This window comes from Prionailurus bengalensis (genome assembly GCF_016509475.1).
Source record: "Prionailurus bengalensis isolate Pbe53 chromosome B2 unlocalized genomic scaffold, Fcat_Pben_1.1_paternal_pri B2_random_Un_scaffold_46, whole genome shotgun sequence".
Lineage (NCBI taxonomy): Eukaryota > Metazoa > Chordata > Mammalia > Carnivora > Felidae > Prionailurus > Prionailurus bengalensis.
The window spans coordinates 306685-320691 of NW_025091153.1; the positions used below are offsets into that span (position 1 = coordinate 306685).

A 14007-nucleotide genomic window follows, 5' to 3' on the forward strand; every position below is an offset into this window, starting at 1 on the left:
GGAATGTAACAGTTGAGACGTGCCTGTGAAGTGAGGGCAATCTTGTAGGAAGCGTCCTCACACCTGTGGGTCTCATGCTAACTCCAGGTCAACAGTGTCAGAATTGAAATGAATTGAATTGGGAGCACCTGGGTGGCTCAGTCGGTTAAGCGCCCAACTTTGGCTCAGGTCATGATCTCACATCCATGAGTTCGAGCCCCACATGGGGCTCTATGCTGACCGCTCAGAGCCTGGAACCTGCTTCGGATTCTGTGTCTCTCTCTTTCTCTGCCCCTCCCCCTCTCCTGCTCTGTTTCTGTCTCAAAAATAAATATTAAAAAAAAAAAAAAAAGACTGATGAAATGAATCGAATTGGTGACAGGGAATCAGACCATTGGTTGAATGGAGGAAAAAACCCTCACGGCTCCACAAAGAGAAATTTAGAGGGAGAGCAAGCAAGTCTGTGCTTCCTCTCATCCAGGAGCAAAGGATAAGTGTAAGCATTTATATCATGTCCTTCTGTCTGCTACCAGCTGTTCATGGTCCTGTTGAAAAAGGAAGACAGCAGGCCCAAAATGAAGTCACTTAAGCCAAATACCACCAAGATCTTAATCCTTAACCTAAATGCAGCTTCAGCTTCTCCCAGAAATGTGACCTGTAATCAGCCAACCTGGAATTTCCTGCTCAGCACAAGTAGGTAAGCCACTGAAAGACCACTTCCTTTCCCCTTAGAAGGGCCACCTTGCTTAAAGCAATGCATTTTTTAACGAATAATTTCCTTTTTCCTCTTCCACTCTGCCTTTAAAATCCTTTCCTTTCTGCAGCTGGAAGAGTCTTTTTTCTTTTTTTAATATTTATTTTTGAAAGACAGAGCACGAGCAGGGGAGGGGCAGAGAGAGACAGAGACACAAAATCCAAAACAGGCTCCAGGCTCTGAGCTGTCAGCACAGAGCCCAACGTGGGGCTCGAACTCACAAACCGAACCACGAAGTCATGACCTGAGCTGAAGCCGGACACTTAAACTGACTGAGCCACCCAGGAGCCCCATGTCTCCTTTCTATTTACTAGCTGGGAGACTGCTCAATTCATGAACAGTTGAATAAAGTCAATTCGACCTTTTAATGTTCTCGGTTGAGGGCGCCTGGGTGGCTCAGTCATTTAGCATCTGACTTCAGCTCAGGTCATGATCTCATGGTTCATGAGTTCGACGAGCCCCACATCGGGTGAGGTGAGGTCCCACTTCAGGTGAGCAGAGCTCAAGCTCCACTTCTCTCTCTTTCCTTCTCTTTCTCTCTGCCCCTCTCTCACTTGCACCCTCTCTCTCTCAAAAATAAAAATAAAATAAAATAAATTTTCTCAGTTGAATTGCTATTAACTAACAGTTAAGTCTCTGAGGGACGCTATGGCTACACTAGAAAACCAGGCTGGTGGTTTGGGTTTTCTGGCTGGTTGGTTTTTAGTCCTTTGTGAGGATCACATAAAGCTGACAAATGTTAGAGATTCTCTCCCCAGAGTATTTCCATGCACAGGGAAATATAAACATTAACATGACACGTCAGTGCACGCAGAGACCCCCTGACATCTTACAGACCCAGGTGTTCTCCTCCTTGCAAGAGACAGAGGCTGGGCAAACACGTTTTGAGCAATCACTTCACCAGCCCACAACGCCACCGCACTTATTTGTGAGCGTAAACCGGAGTGGACAAAGCTGCATCTAATCACATAGCATCCAGGGAACGAGAAGAGCGATGTCGTTTACTAGAAACTTGCTCCTCCAACTGAGCCTGAGTGCCTGCAGGGCACCAGATCAAGCTGCAGCCTCAGGTCTGTGCTCCGAGAATGGCAATCAGCCGTCCTTTCTCCAGCCCTCACCCCCAGCACCAGCACTGCCCCCCTACATGAGAATTCCACATTTAGAGTCTTTGGAAGACGCCGCCTCTCTCCATAGAAGAGGAAGGACCTGCTGTCCCAACATCCTTCCAGTTAGACATGGCGTGAGGCTCTGCCAGGCAGGTGACCACATGCTGGACCTGGTGACAAAGAGAAGGTGCAGCTGTGCAGAATGTACTTGCACAGGCAGCATGAGTGGCAGTGTGTCACCGGGTCCCACAAGCAACAGCGATGTCAGTCCTAGCCGCAGGGGCCAGTGTCCTGCTTCAAAGGAGGCAGCAGTGTGAGAAGTGACGTCTGTGCCCAGCAGCAGAGGCCGCAGTTCCTGTGTGAGACCCACCCTAACGTGCACTTGTGGACTCTGTTCCTGGCTGTGTAGCCAAAGCCTGTTCTACGATCTTCCCCAAAAGAATACTTTATATGCATATAAAATGTATATGTGTGTGTGTGTGTGTGCACAGTACCTTTTGGCTAAGTTCGAACAAGCTTAGATCCCATTGTTTGCTCTGAAAAGTCAATCAGGGAAGTAGTTGCCGAGAGCAAGCATTCCGAGGTGTTCGTCACACTGAACCGCGAACCACTCCCTAGTCCTCCCACCCGACCATACCCAGGATACGATAACACACATCTCACAACACCACATCTCATATTGACAACGTTATGTCTTCCCTTTCCTCTCCAAAGATAAAAAAAAAAACCAAAAAAAAAAAAAAAAACAAAAAAAACACACATTTAAATGTGGCTTTAATGCCCCTCCCCAGGCTGGCTGCTCTGATCGCTGACCTCACTGGCTCCAGATCTGGCTGAGCGCCAGGCCTCTCACAAAATGCACAGGCCTCTCCCCAGACCCACAGACTCAGAGTCCTCGGTGCAAGATCAAGGAATCGCTTATTTTAACGAGCCCTACAAGTGAGGCCGATGCACAGCCGTGTGGGAATCCTCATCTCCATTCTTGCTACTAAAAGTGTGATGTAAAGACCAGCAGCAGCGCCTTGTCCTAAACACAGAAACTTCTATTGTGTTTCCCAGATGCAGAAAACAGTGTGTCATATATCTTGCACACAACACACACAGAGAAGGAGCAATCGGTGCAGAGCACCTCCCTAATCTGGAGGCAGTATCTTTACTAATGTAGCCTCAGACCACAGCAGCTCTGTGGCAGCAACAGCACAATCACCCTTCACACTGCCATTAGTGCCCCTGTGCTCCTCTCACAGCACTGCCCTCCCCTTCCCATCCCCACTCTCACACCAACTCCCCTGCACACCAAGGAGATGCCCATTTTCAAAAACCATCCTCGATTCACAGATGCTATTTCCCAACCAAATACAAATCTAAGGAGACTCTGCTTCATAACTCCATGACTTGGAGCTGGAGCCAGCACCAGGATCACCAGGGCAGAGGGTGGGCAAGCAGAGGATGGAAACAGAACAAGAACTAATTTAAAATAAGAAATTATGGCATGCTTCCTGTCTGCTAGAATCTGCTCCTCTCAGAAGACTTCAGAAAAGATGGGAAGAACAATCAAGCCCGAGATGGAGGGCAAGACCTGAATGAGCCTGAAAATAACTTCTGGATACTACAGATTCCTATGCACAGGGCCACCCAGGGCCTTGTGCAGACGCTGACAGGCCAAACATCTCCTTCTGCTGTCACCAAGGAGACACCCACAGGTGAATTAGACCAGAACTCCCACACAAAAAAGAGAACGGGCCTAATGCTCTACAGAAACAAAGAAACAACGAATAAACACCCAGAGACGGGACTGAGGCCCGACCCAGGCCTGAGCCTCAGCTGACCCGGCCATACAATGTCTTGTTGCCCATAGTCCTGGAGGCAGGACGAGGTCTGGGCAATATCCAGATATCCAGGTGATATCTTGAGTGATCACAGTCCCAGAAAGGCAGGTGCTACTGGAGGGACAAAGACAAAAGCGCAAAGAGGTTCCCCAGCTGAGCAGTGACCATGTCACATCCATGTTGTACCAACTGGGCATGAAGCTCCACCATGCTAGGCCCCTCACAGCTTTCTCCTGTCCCCACCCAGAGCAGACTCTGCACACCAAACCTGCAGCTTCTGGGAGGTTCTAAGGGTTTCCATTTCTTTCCCCTCTCAAACTTTAGGAATCTTCTTCTTTAACTAACTGATCAACTCCTCATGACCAGAACTGGAAAAACAAATTCACATCCAGAGCCCTACGTTCAACAAGGAAGTAAGAAGTTGTAGCTCAGTGAAACATAAAGTAAAGACAGGGATGGAGGTGGCCCACTCTCCCTCTACTGGATCATGAAAGCAGACGAGGAAAGAGAACCCAGGTCAGTGTAGGGTGGGGTCATGGAGGCGGGGGGCAGTCTCCCCACCTCCTCACATTATGGTAATAGGAACAAGGACACATGCCGAAGCCCTTTGTAGAAAGAGATATCAGGGGCATTGGTCACAAAGTGGGAAAGTGAACAAATCTTGCATCACTCAGTCCCCCACGAGGCAGCTGGCTCACACTGCAGAAGAAAATAATCATGAACAAATTCAGGTTAGTCATATAAGTGTTGACGTTCTCAATAGCCTACCACATGCTCAAGATATCCTACTCAAAGAATCCCCATTTCCCAGGCATAGCCCCTTTCCCCTCTCCCCTCCCTACTTCAGGCCCTTCAGGGTCTCACCTTTAGCAATGGAGAGAGCCCTGGGCACTGTCACTACCTGCGTTAGAACAAACAGAACTGGTCGGAGCCCCCAGGAGATGAGACTAAAGGAGTAGCTTTGGGGTAGGTGAGCTCCCCACGGGGTCCTGTCTACACTATCCCAGGGTCTCAGGGATCACCCCCTCCATACTTACAAGCAGACTGAGCATAACTCCTTTCTCTTCCACCTATGGAAAGAAAATATCACATGAGATGCCACGGAGGAGGCAGAGCCCGAGATCCTAGATGAAACTGATAACCTGGACCACAGGGAAGTTTCCAGAACTGTAACTACAGACCTATGGCAGGATCAGGGGGACATGAAGAAAAGAGATATCAGGGCTAGACCAACAATTCTCCTGGAGTCTGTCCTCAGCAAGGACCTTATTCTCTGATCTGTGACTGCTGGAAATCAGATCCTATCACCACATTCATCAAGGTGATAAGTTTGCCCTTCACTCTCACAGAGCTTTACTCCAGAGTGAATGTAGCAATGAGCTGCACAGTGGACAAGCACATATGCATGGATGGCACTTCCCATAAACAAGGCAGGACGAACTTCTACCTGGACTTGAAACACTACAGAAAGACAAGAAAACTCAGAGCACTCCCCTTCCGTACCTTGGCTCTACCTCCTCCATATGACAGCTCCAACCACCACAGCACTGATGACCACAAAGGAAACCAGACCAGCAACAATGCCCACTATGGGAATGCTGCGCTGAGGAGGGGACTCTGGGAAGAGAGGATAAAGTGAGGGCCTTGACTCCGAGGTCTCAGCCTCAACCCTGCTGAATTTTTCCAGAAGGGCTCCTGAGTTCTCCAAGTTTGGCTCCATACCCAGGTCTCCCCCTGTCCTTACCCCATTTCAGCATGAGGGGCTTGGGCAACCTCCCATGCTGCACATGGCACGTGTATCTCTGCTCCTCTCCAGAAGGCACCACCACAGCCACCCACTTCTGGAAGGTCCCATCTCCCCCAGGCCTAGTGTCCACAAACTCCGTGTCCTGGATCAGGTCCTCCCCATCATGCTGCCAGGTTAGGGTGATCTCCGCAGGATAGAAACCCAGGGCCCAGCACTTCAGGGTGACATCATGGTCAGAAGTGGGGTAGTGGGTGATGTGTGTCTTCGGAGGGTCTGAAGAGAAGGGTCAGAAAATTAAGGAATTTTACAACTGTCTCGGGCCACTGAGGCAATTCTCATGTGGCCATCTTGAGGATGGACAAGAGAGCTGGAATTGGGGAAGGGAGCAAAAACCCAGACACCAGCCTAGACACATAATCTCTTCTTGTTTGGAAAGTTCTAGAATTAGGGTGAGACGGCCCACTGTAGAAGGCAGGTTTCTGAGAGCAGAAAAGAAAGGGATTTCTGGTCCGGACCTGGCTGGAGGCCAAATGACTCAGAATAGGTGAAGTCAGATATCCCAAACACATGGGTGTGGGGCAGAGAACAAAGCCTGAGAAAATCCCCCAAGGTTCCCAAAGCCACCGTGAGCCAAAGGGAAACGCTGATCAATTATTTCAGAAATGGTCTCCTCCTCCATCCCTGAAGAGACTCTATCCTTTAACAGTCTCTAGAAGAAAGACCCTTTGGGGGTCTCTCTGGGACCGGATCTGAAAACCTGAGCAGTCTCCCGACACAGGGGAGGGCCATATACTGCTGTGGATCCCAGTTCTTCCTATCCTCTTAGGAGGCCTCAGCTGGAGGGGAAATCGTGGGAAGCCCCGCGGCCCCTGGTACCTGTGCGCAGCAGCGTCTTGTTCCCCCTCTCCAAGTACTTCCGGAGCCACTCTACGCACGTGACCTGCAGGTCGTTCCTTTGTTGCTCGGCTGCTCCGGCAGCCTCCCACTTGCGGCGGGTGATCTGCGCCGCCGTGTCCGCCGCGGTCCAAGAGCGCAGGTCCTCGTTCAGGGCGATGTAATCCTCGCCGTCATAAGCGAACTGCCAGTATCCTCGGAGGAGGCGCCAATCGGGCCCCACTTCGCAGGAAGACAGCCACTGGATGGTGTGAGACCCTGGCCCCGCCCCCGAGGTCAGCTCCGCCCTGGAGCCCCGCCCCCTCCCCCGCCACGAACCCCAGGGCTTAAAGCCAAAACTGAATGGCGGGTAAAAGTGCCCGCGCGCTTTTCCCGGGTTTGGAGACGGGCGGGTCCCGCGGCCTCAGGGTGGTGCTCGGACCCAAAGACTCGGGCAACCCCGGGGATGGGGTCGTGACCCGGACCCGGGTCCGCGTCACTCACCGGCTTCGCTCTGGTTGTAGTAGCCGCGCAGCGTGTTCAGGCTAAGTCGGAAAGTCCGTGCGGTGTCCTTGGCGCCCCGCGTCTCCTGCTCCCAATACTCCGGCGCCTCCTGCTTCAACCAATGCACGCGTGGCTCCATCCTCGGACTCGAGGCGTCGCTGTCGAACCGCGCGAACTGTGTGTCGTCCACGTAGCCGACTTCCAAGTACCGGGGCTCCCCGAGGCTGGGCCGGGACACCGCGGTGCAGAGATACATCAAGGAATGGGAGCCTACGGGCGCGGAGGGTTTGAGACCCCTGCTCCCGGAGCGAGGCCCGGATCCCAGGTGGAAGCGGCCAGGAGGGCAGGGGGTGGGGGGTCCGAGTGGGGGGGAGCAGGGAGGAGTCGGGGAGGGACGGGGAGGACTGTCAGGGTGGGTGGGATTCTGGGGCGGGAGCGACAGGCATTTTCCCTAGGGCCCCGCGTTCCCGCCGGACGGTCCCCTCGCTCCTGCCCCACAGATGCCCTTTCTTCCCGACCCCGCACTCACCCGCGCAGGTCTGGGTCACGGCCAGGGCCCCCGCCAGCAGCAAGAGGAGGGTTCGGGGCATCACGACCCGCATCCTCAGGGTCTGGAGAATAGAAGTCCCAGCGGGTCCGTGGCCAGGACAGGCCAGGGACCGCGGTGACGCTGATTGGCTTCTCTAGACACAGGACAAGCAATGGGAGTGCGAACTGGGGCCGCGTCATGAGTATCCAGGCAAGAAGACCTGGCACAAGTTGAGAGAAGTGAAATGAGCGCGGAGTAGCGGGGAACTGGGCTTTCCCGCCCCAGACCTATCTCAAGCCCGGGACTTTCAAAGCCAGTCTTTCCCAGGGACCCGCGACTTTGCCCGGATTCCTCTCACCTACACAGAGCGCTCTTTGTCACCCTGAGGCCTGGCCCAGGGTCTTTCTGAGGAAACCAGGATAAGACACCAGGTTGGGATCGGCCCCGTTTTGTCCCTTTCCCTTCTGAAATCCCTCGACTTGTGCTGAGCTCCTAGTCCTTACCTCTCCAACGGACTCCTAAAAGAAAACTCACCCCCAGGAAACTGGATGCCAGGAGAGTGAGCTTGCCTGGGAATGGAGGTGGAGGGACATGGATTTTCTCTTTACACCTGAAGTTGTGGTTCAAAGCTCCAGCTAGAGATTCTCATAGAGATCAGTTTCTTTTCTTTTTAATGTTTATTTATTTTGAGAGAAAGAGAGAAAGCAGGGAAGGGGCAGAGAGAAGAAGAGAAAGAATCCCAAGAAGGTTCTGTGCTGCCAGGGCAGAGCCCCATTCTGGGCTCGAACCCACAAACCCTGAGATCATGACCTGAGTTGAACCCAAGAATCCAACACTTAACCTTCGGAGCCCCCCAGGTGCCCAGGAATCTAATCTATAAAGTGATTTTGCCCCTTCCTACAGAAATATCTAAACAGCATTGCAATCAAGACTCAAAAAGCTTCTAAGTTGTACTTTCTCAGCTCATCTGTGTGTCCCAGCATTTTTTTTTTTTTTTTTTGGTGGTTGAAGTGAGAAGAAATTCAGTTTACATTTAATGACACAGGTGGATTGAAAGTAAAAGGATGTTTTTATATAGTAATACAGGTTATATGGAAACCAAAATTAAAAGCACAATATTATTTATAGTTATTATAAAGAAAATGAAATACTGTGTATACATTTAACAAAACACATAAAGGATCTGAATGCTGAAAATTACAAAATGCAATTAAAAGAAATCAAATAGAGACATAATATGTTCATGTATTAGAAGAGTCAACTTAGTAGAGATGTCGATTCCCTCCAAATTGATCTATAGGTTTAATGTAATTTTTGCCCCAGCAAAGTTAGACCAGCTTATTCTAAAATTTATACAGAAAGGCATAGTACCTAAAAAGCTAACGCACTCTTGAAAAAGAGGGATAAAGTGAGAAAAGTCACTCTATTTGATGTTAAGTCTTAAAATATAGCTGCAGTAATTAAAACAGATTTTAATTAACTGGCAGATAAATAGACATACAGATCAATGGAACAGAAGAGAAAACCCAGGAATAGCGCCCCCACACACACAAATATGCTCAGCTGACTTTTGAAAAAGGCACAAAAGCAATTCAATGCAAAAGGATAGTCTTTTCAATAAATGATGCCAGAGCAATTAGACATCCATAGACAAAAACACATAAGCAAACAAAAAACTCAAACCTAAATCTCTCACCTTATAATATGAATTTAAAATGTATAATAGAACTTATATATAACATGTAAAATTATAAAATTATTAGAAAAATAGAGGGGCGCCTGGGTGGCTCAGTTAGACGACCGTCTTCAGCTCAGGTTGTGATCTCACAGTTTGTGAGTTTGAGCCCCATGTCGGGATCTGTGCTGACAGCTCAGAGCCTGGAGCCTGCTTCAGATTCTGTGTCTTCCCCTCTCTCGGCCCCTCTCCTGCTCACACTCTGTGTCTGTCTCTCAATAATAAATAAATGTTAAAAAAAATTGTAATCAATAAATAAAAAGAATCTTTGAAATATATTTTGACTGTGGTTATAGATAAACAAACACACATATATGATAAAATTCCATAGGATTAAGCAATTCTGGCAGCGGCCGTCCATGCAGCCGAAGCAACATGGTCTAAGTCAGAGTGGTGGTCATGGTCCTGGAGGTGGCAAGAAGGATAACAAGGAGAAGAAAAAGAAATACGAACCTCCTGTACCAACTAGAGTGGGAAAGAAGGAGAAGTATACAAAGGGACCAGATGCTGCCAGCAAGCTGCCACTGGTGACATGTCACACTCAGTGCTGGCTAAAATTACTGAAGTTAGAATTAAAGACTATCTTCTCATGGAGGAAGAATTCATTAGAAATCAGGAACAAATGAAGCCTTTAAGAAGAAAAGCAAGAGGAGGAAAGATCAAAGGTGGATGATCTGAGGGGGACCCCAGTGTCAGTAGGAAGCTTGGAAGAGATCACTGATGACAATCATGCCATCGTGTCCACATCTGTGGGCTCAGAACACTACGTCAGCACTCTCTCCTTTGTAGACAAGGATCTGCTGGGAGCAGGCTGCTTGGTCCTGCTCAACCACAAGGTGATGCCATCATATGGGTGCTCACAGATAACACAGATCCCTTGGTCACAGTGATGAAGGTAGGAAAGTCACCCCCAGGAAACCTATGCTGATGTTGGGGGGTTGGACAACCAAATCCAGAAAATTAAAGAATCTGTGAAGCTTCCTCTCACTCATCCTGAATATTATGAAGAGATGGATATAAAGCCCCCAAGGGTGTCATTCTGTACGTTCCACCTGACACACGTAAAACCTTATTAGCCAAAGCAGTAGCAAACCTAACCTCAGCCACTTTCTTAAGTGGTTGGCTCTAGGGGTGCCTGGGTGTTTCAGTCAGTTTAAGCATCTGACTTTGGCTGAGGTCATGATCTGACTTTGGCTCAGGTCATGATCTCACGGTTCATGAGTTAGAGCCCCACATTGGGCTCTGTGCTCACAGCCTGGAGCCTGCTTTGGATTCTGTGTCTCCCCCTCTTTCTTCCCCTCCCCCACTTGCACTCTGTTTCTCTCTCAAAAATAAATAAACATTAAAAAAATTTGTTTGTAATGATTTTTTTTAAAAAGAGTGGTTTGGAGGCGCCTGGGTGGCTCAGTCTGTTGGGCGTCTGACTTCAGCTTAGGTCATGATCTCGCGGTCCGTGAGTTCGAGCCCCGCGTCGGGCTCTGGGCTGATGGCTCAGAGCCTGGAGCCTGCTTCTGATTCTGTGTCTCCCTCTCTGTCTGCCCCTCCCCCGTTCATGCTCTGTCTCTCTCTGTCTTAAAAATAAATAAACCTTAAAAAAATTTTTTTTAAAGAGTGGTTGGCTCAGAAGTACCTGGGTGATGGGCCCAAACTCCTTCAGGAATTGTTTCAAGTTGCAGAAGAACATGCACCATCCGTCGTATTTATTAATGAAATTGATGCCATTGGAACAAAAAGATAGACTCAAATTCCGGTGGTGAGAGAGAAATTCAACGAATAATGTTGGAACTGTTGAACCAGTTGGACGGATTTGTTTCAAGGGGTGATGTGAAAGTTATCATGGCCACAAACTGAATAGAAACTTTGGACCCAGCACTTATCAGACCAGGCCACATTGACAGGAAAATTGAATTCCCCTGCCAGATGAAAAGACTAAGAAGCCCATCTTTCAGATCCATACAAGCAGGATGACCCTGACCAATGATGTAACCCTGGACAACTTGATCATGGCTAAAGATGACCTCTCTGGGGCCAACATCGAGGCAATCCATACAGAAGCTGGTCTGTAGGATGAAAGTAACAAATGAAGACTTCAAAAAATCTAAAGAAAATGTTCTTTATAAAAAACAAGAAGGCACCCCTGCGGGGGCTCTACCTGTAGCAACCACATTTGCCTTCCAGGAAATGGTTGGGAATGTGCCGACTCCTCGGAGGGATGGGAAAGTTGCCCAGAGGAACCCATGTTCTAGTTGATCATTCTTAGCAAAACCTCCCATATACCTTTTTAAGCGTGATGTGTAGGAACGTGATGTGTGGCGTGTTGGCCACATCCAGTGCTCTACTCCCAAAAAGCAAGCTCTTTCTCAGACCAAAAAAAAAAAAAAAAAAAAAAAAAAGGAAAAGAAAAGAAAAAGAATTAAATACAGTTAAAACCTTGGATTGCGAGTAACTCATTCTGTGAGTGTTCCGCAAGACAAGCAAGCTTTCTAATAAATTTTAACTCGATAAATGAGCAGTGTCTTGCAATACGAGCAGTATGTGACACTGAACATCACATGGTCACAACTGAGCCAATGGTTCTCTGTCTCTCTCTTCATTGGATTGTGGGTGATCATCTCCCATGGCGGATGCTCGGTCTCAGGCCACGGTGTTTGGCAGAAATCAGTGATTTTTCAGAACGTTGGAAGGTGCCCACAACTGGCACTAGTGTATTTTTTGTCACTTCAAAGCACCTATGGACAGTCCTTTGCTTTTCCAGATAAGAGTAAACTTAGGAATGCTTTGCTTCCTTCTAGGTCAGGCTGCCTGCAGATATAGACCCTTTCCCCTGCTGCCTCACTGCCAGTTACATTATATACGGTATATGCCAAGGGTTTATTAATATTGTACTGTAGTCAACATCCATGTGAGTGTATACAATGACCCCCTTGCAGAAAAGGATTCCTTTGAGCCAGTAGATAGCAGTAATTCCCTTAGTGATAGTGAAAGTCATCTGATACAATCACCTTCCTCTCTCTTGTCTCCCTCACACCAGCCATGAAGGTTTTCAAAGGTAAGTGCAGGTTAATTTGTTTATTTTTCTTTATATTTTGTATTTTCTTTATTATTTTATATTGTATTACAGTATTGTAATCATTTTTATATGAATATTATTGGGATGTGGAATGAATCATCTGAGTTTCCATTATCTCTTGCGGGGAAATTTGCTTTGATATACAAGTGCTTTGGATTATAAGCATGTTTCTGGAATGAATTATGCTCACAAACCAAGGTTTTGCTGTACATACACAGATGAATGCAAGTAAAACTGGGGAAATCTGAGTAAGAACAGTGGATTGTATCAATGTTAATATCCTGGTTTTAATATTGACTACAGTTTTGTGAGGTATTACCATTGAGGAAAACTGAGTAAAAGTTGCTCGGGACGTATATTATGTCTCATAATTGCACGTGAATCTTCAGTTATCTCAAAGTAAAAAAAAAAAATTAATTTTAAGAAGCACTTGCAAAAAACCAAAAACAACACAACTCTCATGGCTCCCAATTAAAGCCCAAATTCTTTAGTTTCATATTCCCATCTCCTTACAAAGAGACCTCAAATCCCCTTTCAAATCTCACCTTCCACAAGCCTTCTGCACACACTGCCTTAATAAATTGGATATTCGTGGGACACCTGGGTGGCTCAGTGGGGTTAACTGTCCAACTCTTGATTTCAGCTCAGGTCATGGTCTCACAGTTCCTGAGTTCAAGCCCCACATCAGACTGCACTGACAGTGCAGAGCCTGCTTCTGACCCTCTGTCTCCCTCTCTCTACCCCTTCCCTGCTCACTCTCTCTCTTTCAAAAGTAAATAAACATTAAAACTATTTTTAGGGGCGCCTGGGTGGCTCAGTTGGTTAAGCGTCTGACTTCAGCTCAGGTCATGATCTCACGGTCTGTGAGTTCGAGCCCTGCGTCAGTCTCTGTGCTGACAACTCAGAGCCTGGAGCCTGCTTCAGATTCTGTGTCTCCCTCTCTCTCTGACCCTCCCCCGTTCATGCTCTGTCTCTCTCTGTCTCAAAAATAAATAAACGTTTAAAAAAAAAACTATTTAAAAAAAAAATAAAAACTAAGGTTCAAAAACTGAGAATTAGGGAATAGAAGAAAATGTTTCTACTTTTCATTTTCCTGCTGTTACCATTAAGGAACTGGAAAGAGGGGTTGCCTGGAGGAAACAGAAACCTCAGAGACGGCCCAAGCACCCCTGAGCTCCCCTGTCCTCCAAATAGAAGATTTTAGACAATAACTAAGAGGATTGTATAACAATATTGAGTGAAAAAATTAATTTTTTAAGAGATGAATGCTGAAGTACTTAAGGGATAAGGGTCTTGAGATTGGTAAGTAATTTTCAAATATTTCTGCAGAATTACAGAAATAGAATTTATTGCCAAAAAAGAAAATAAAATAAATTTTAAAACCTAAAAAAATAAATACAATGTATTACACGTATGAGGCAAATATTAAATTGACTAAGTCTAGGGTGCTAGGGACTATTCTTTCAAACTTTAGGTACATTTGGAAACTTTCACAATAATCTGGAGAAAGTTGTTCAAATCGTTCATAAAGACCTGGGACATGTTCACAACATAATGTGGACTGAAAATTAGGCATCGAAGTGTGTGTGTGTGTGTGTGTGTGTGTGTGTGTGTGTGTGTGTTACCAAATCCAAATTCAGCTGCTGGTAGCCTGAAAGATCCTTACTTAAGAGATGAGTTCTGATTGGAAAGGAATTTGAGCTTTATCCAGGAGGCCAGTAACCCAGGGAGAAGGAAGACTCTTGACCAAAAGCCAACTCTAAGGTTTCTGCCTGGCCCGGGGGTTTTGAAAGGGGTTCAGAGGGGCGCCTGGGTGGCGCAGTCAGTTAAGCGTCCCACTTCAGCCAGGTCACGATCTCGCGGTCCGGGAGTTCGAGCCCC

General features: G+C 47.5%; 1 protein-coding gene and 1 pseudogene across 12 annotated transcripts in view; one reads left to right on the top strand and one right to left on the bottom strand.

Moving 5' to 3' along the window:
* The window catches only part of LOC122478281 (patr class I histocompatibility antigen, A-2 alpha chain-like), a 30393-nt gene extending 22538 nt beyond the window's left edge, over window positions 1–7855 (bottom strand). The window contains exons 1-8 of one of the 12 annotated variants that reach the window (XM_043571912.1): window positions 7322–7855; window positions 6793–6950; window positions 6292–6567; window positions 5550–5688; window positions 5172–5285; window positions 4706–4738; window positions 4533–4569; window positions 1898–2009 (exon numbers count right to left, since the gene is read on the bottom strand). In XM_043571912.1, coding sequence (XP_043427847.1) covers window positions 4566–4569; window positions 4706–4738; window positions 5172–5285; window positions 5550–5688; window positions 6292–6567; window positions 6793–6950; window positions 7322–7521 — 924 coding nt within the window. In that variant the 5' untranslated portion in view covers window positions 7522–7855 and the 3' untranslated portion in view covers window positions 1898–2009; window positions 4533–4565. Of the gene's footprint in view, window positions 1–1707; window positions 2010–2596; window positions 4368–4532; window positions 4570–4705; window positions 4739–5171; window positions 5286–5412; window positions 5689–6291; window positions 6568–6792; window positions 7063–7321 lie in introns of those variants that run through there. The other 11 variants (XM_043571906.1, XM_043571911.1, XM_043571904.1 and 8 more) reach the window with 11 other exon arrangements.
* Window positions 7856–9328: 1473 nt separating this feature from the next.
* On the top strand, window positions 9329–11388 carry LOC122478303 (annotated as a pseudogene).
* Window positions 11389–14007: the final 2619 nt, after the last annotated feature.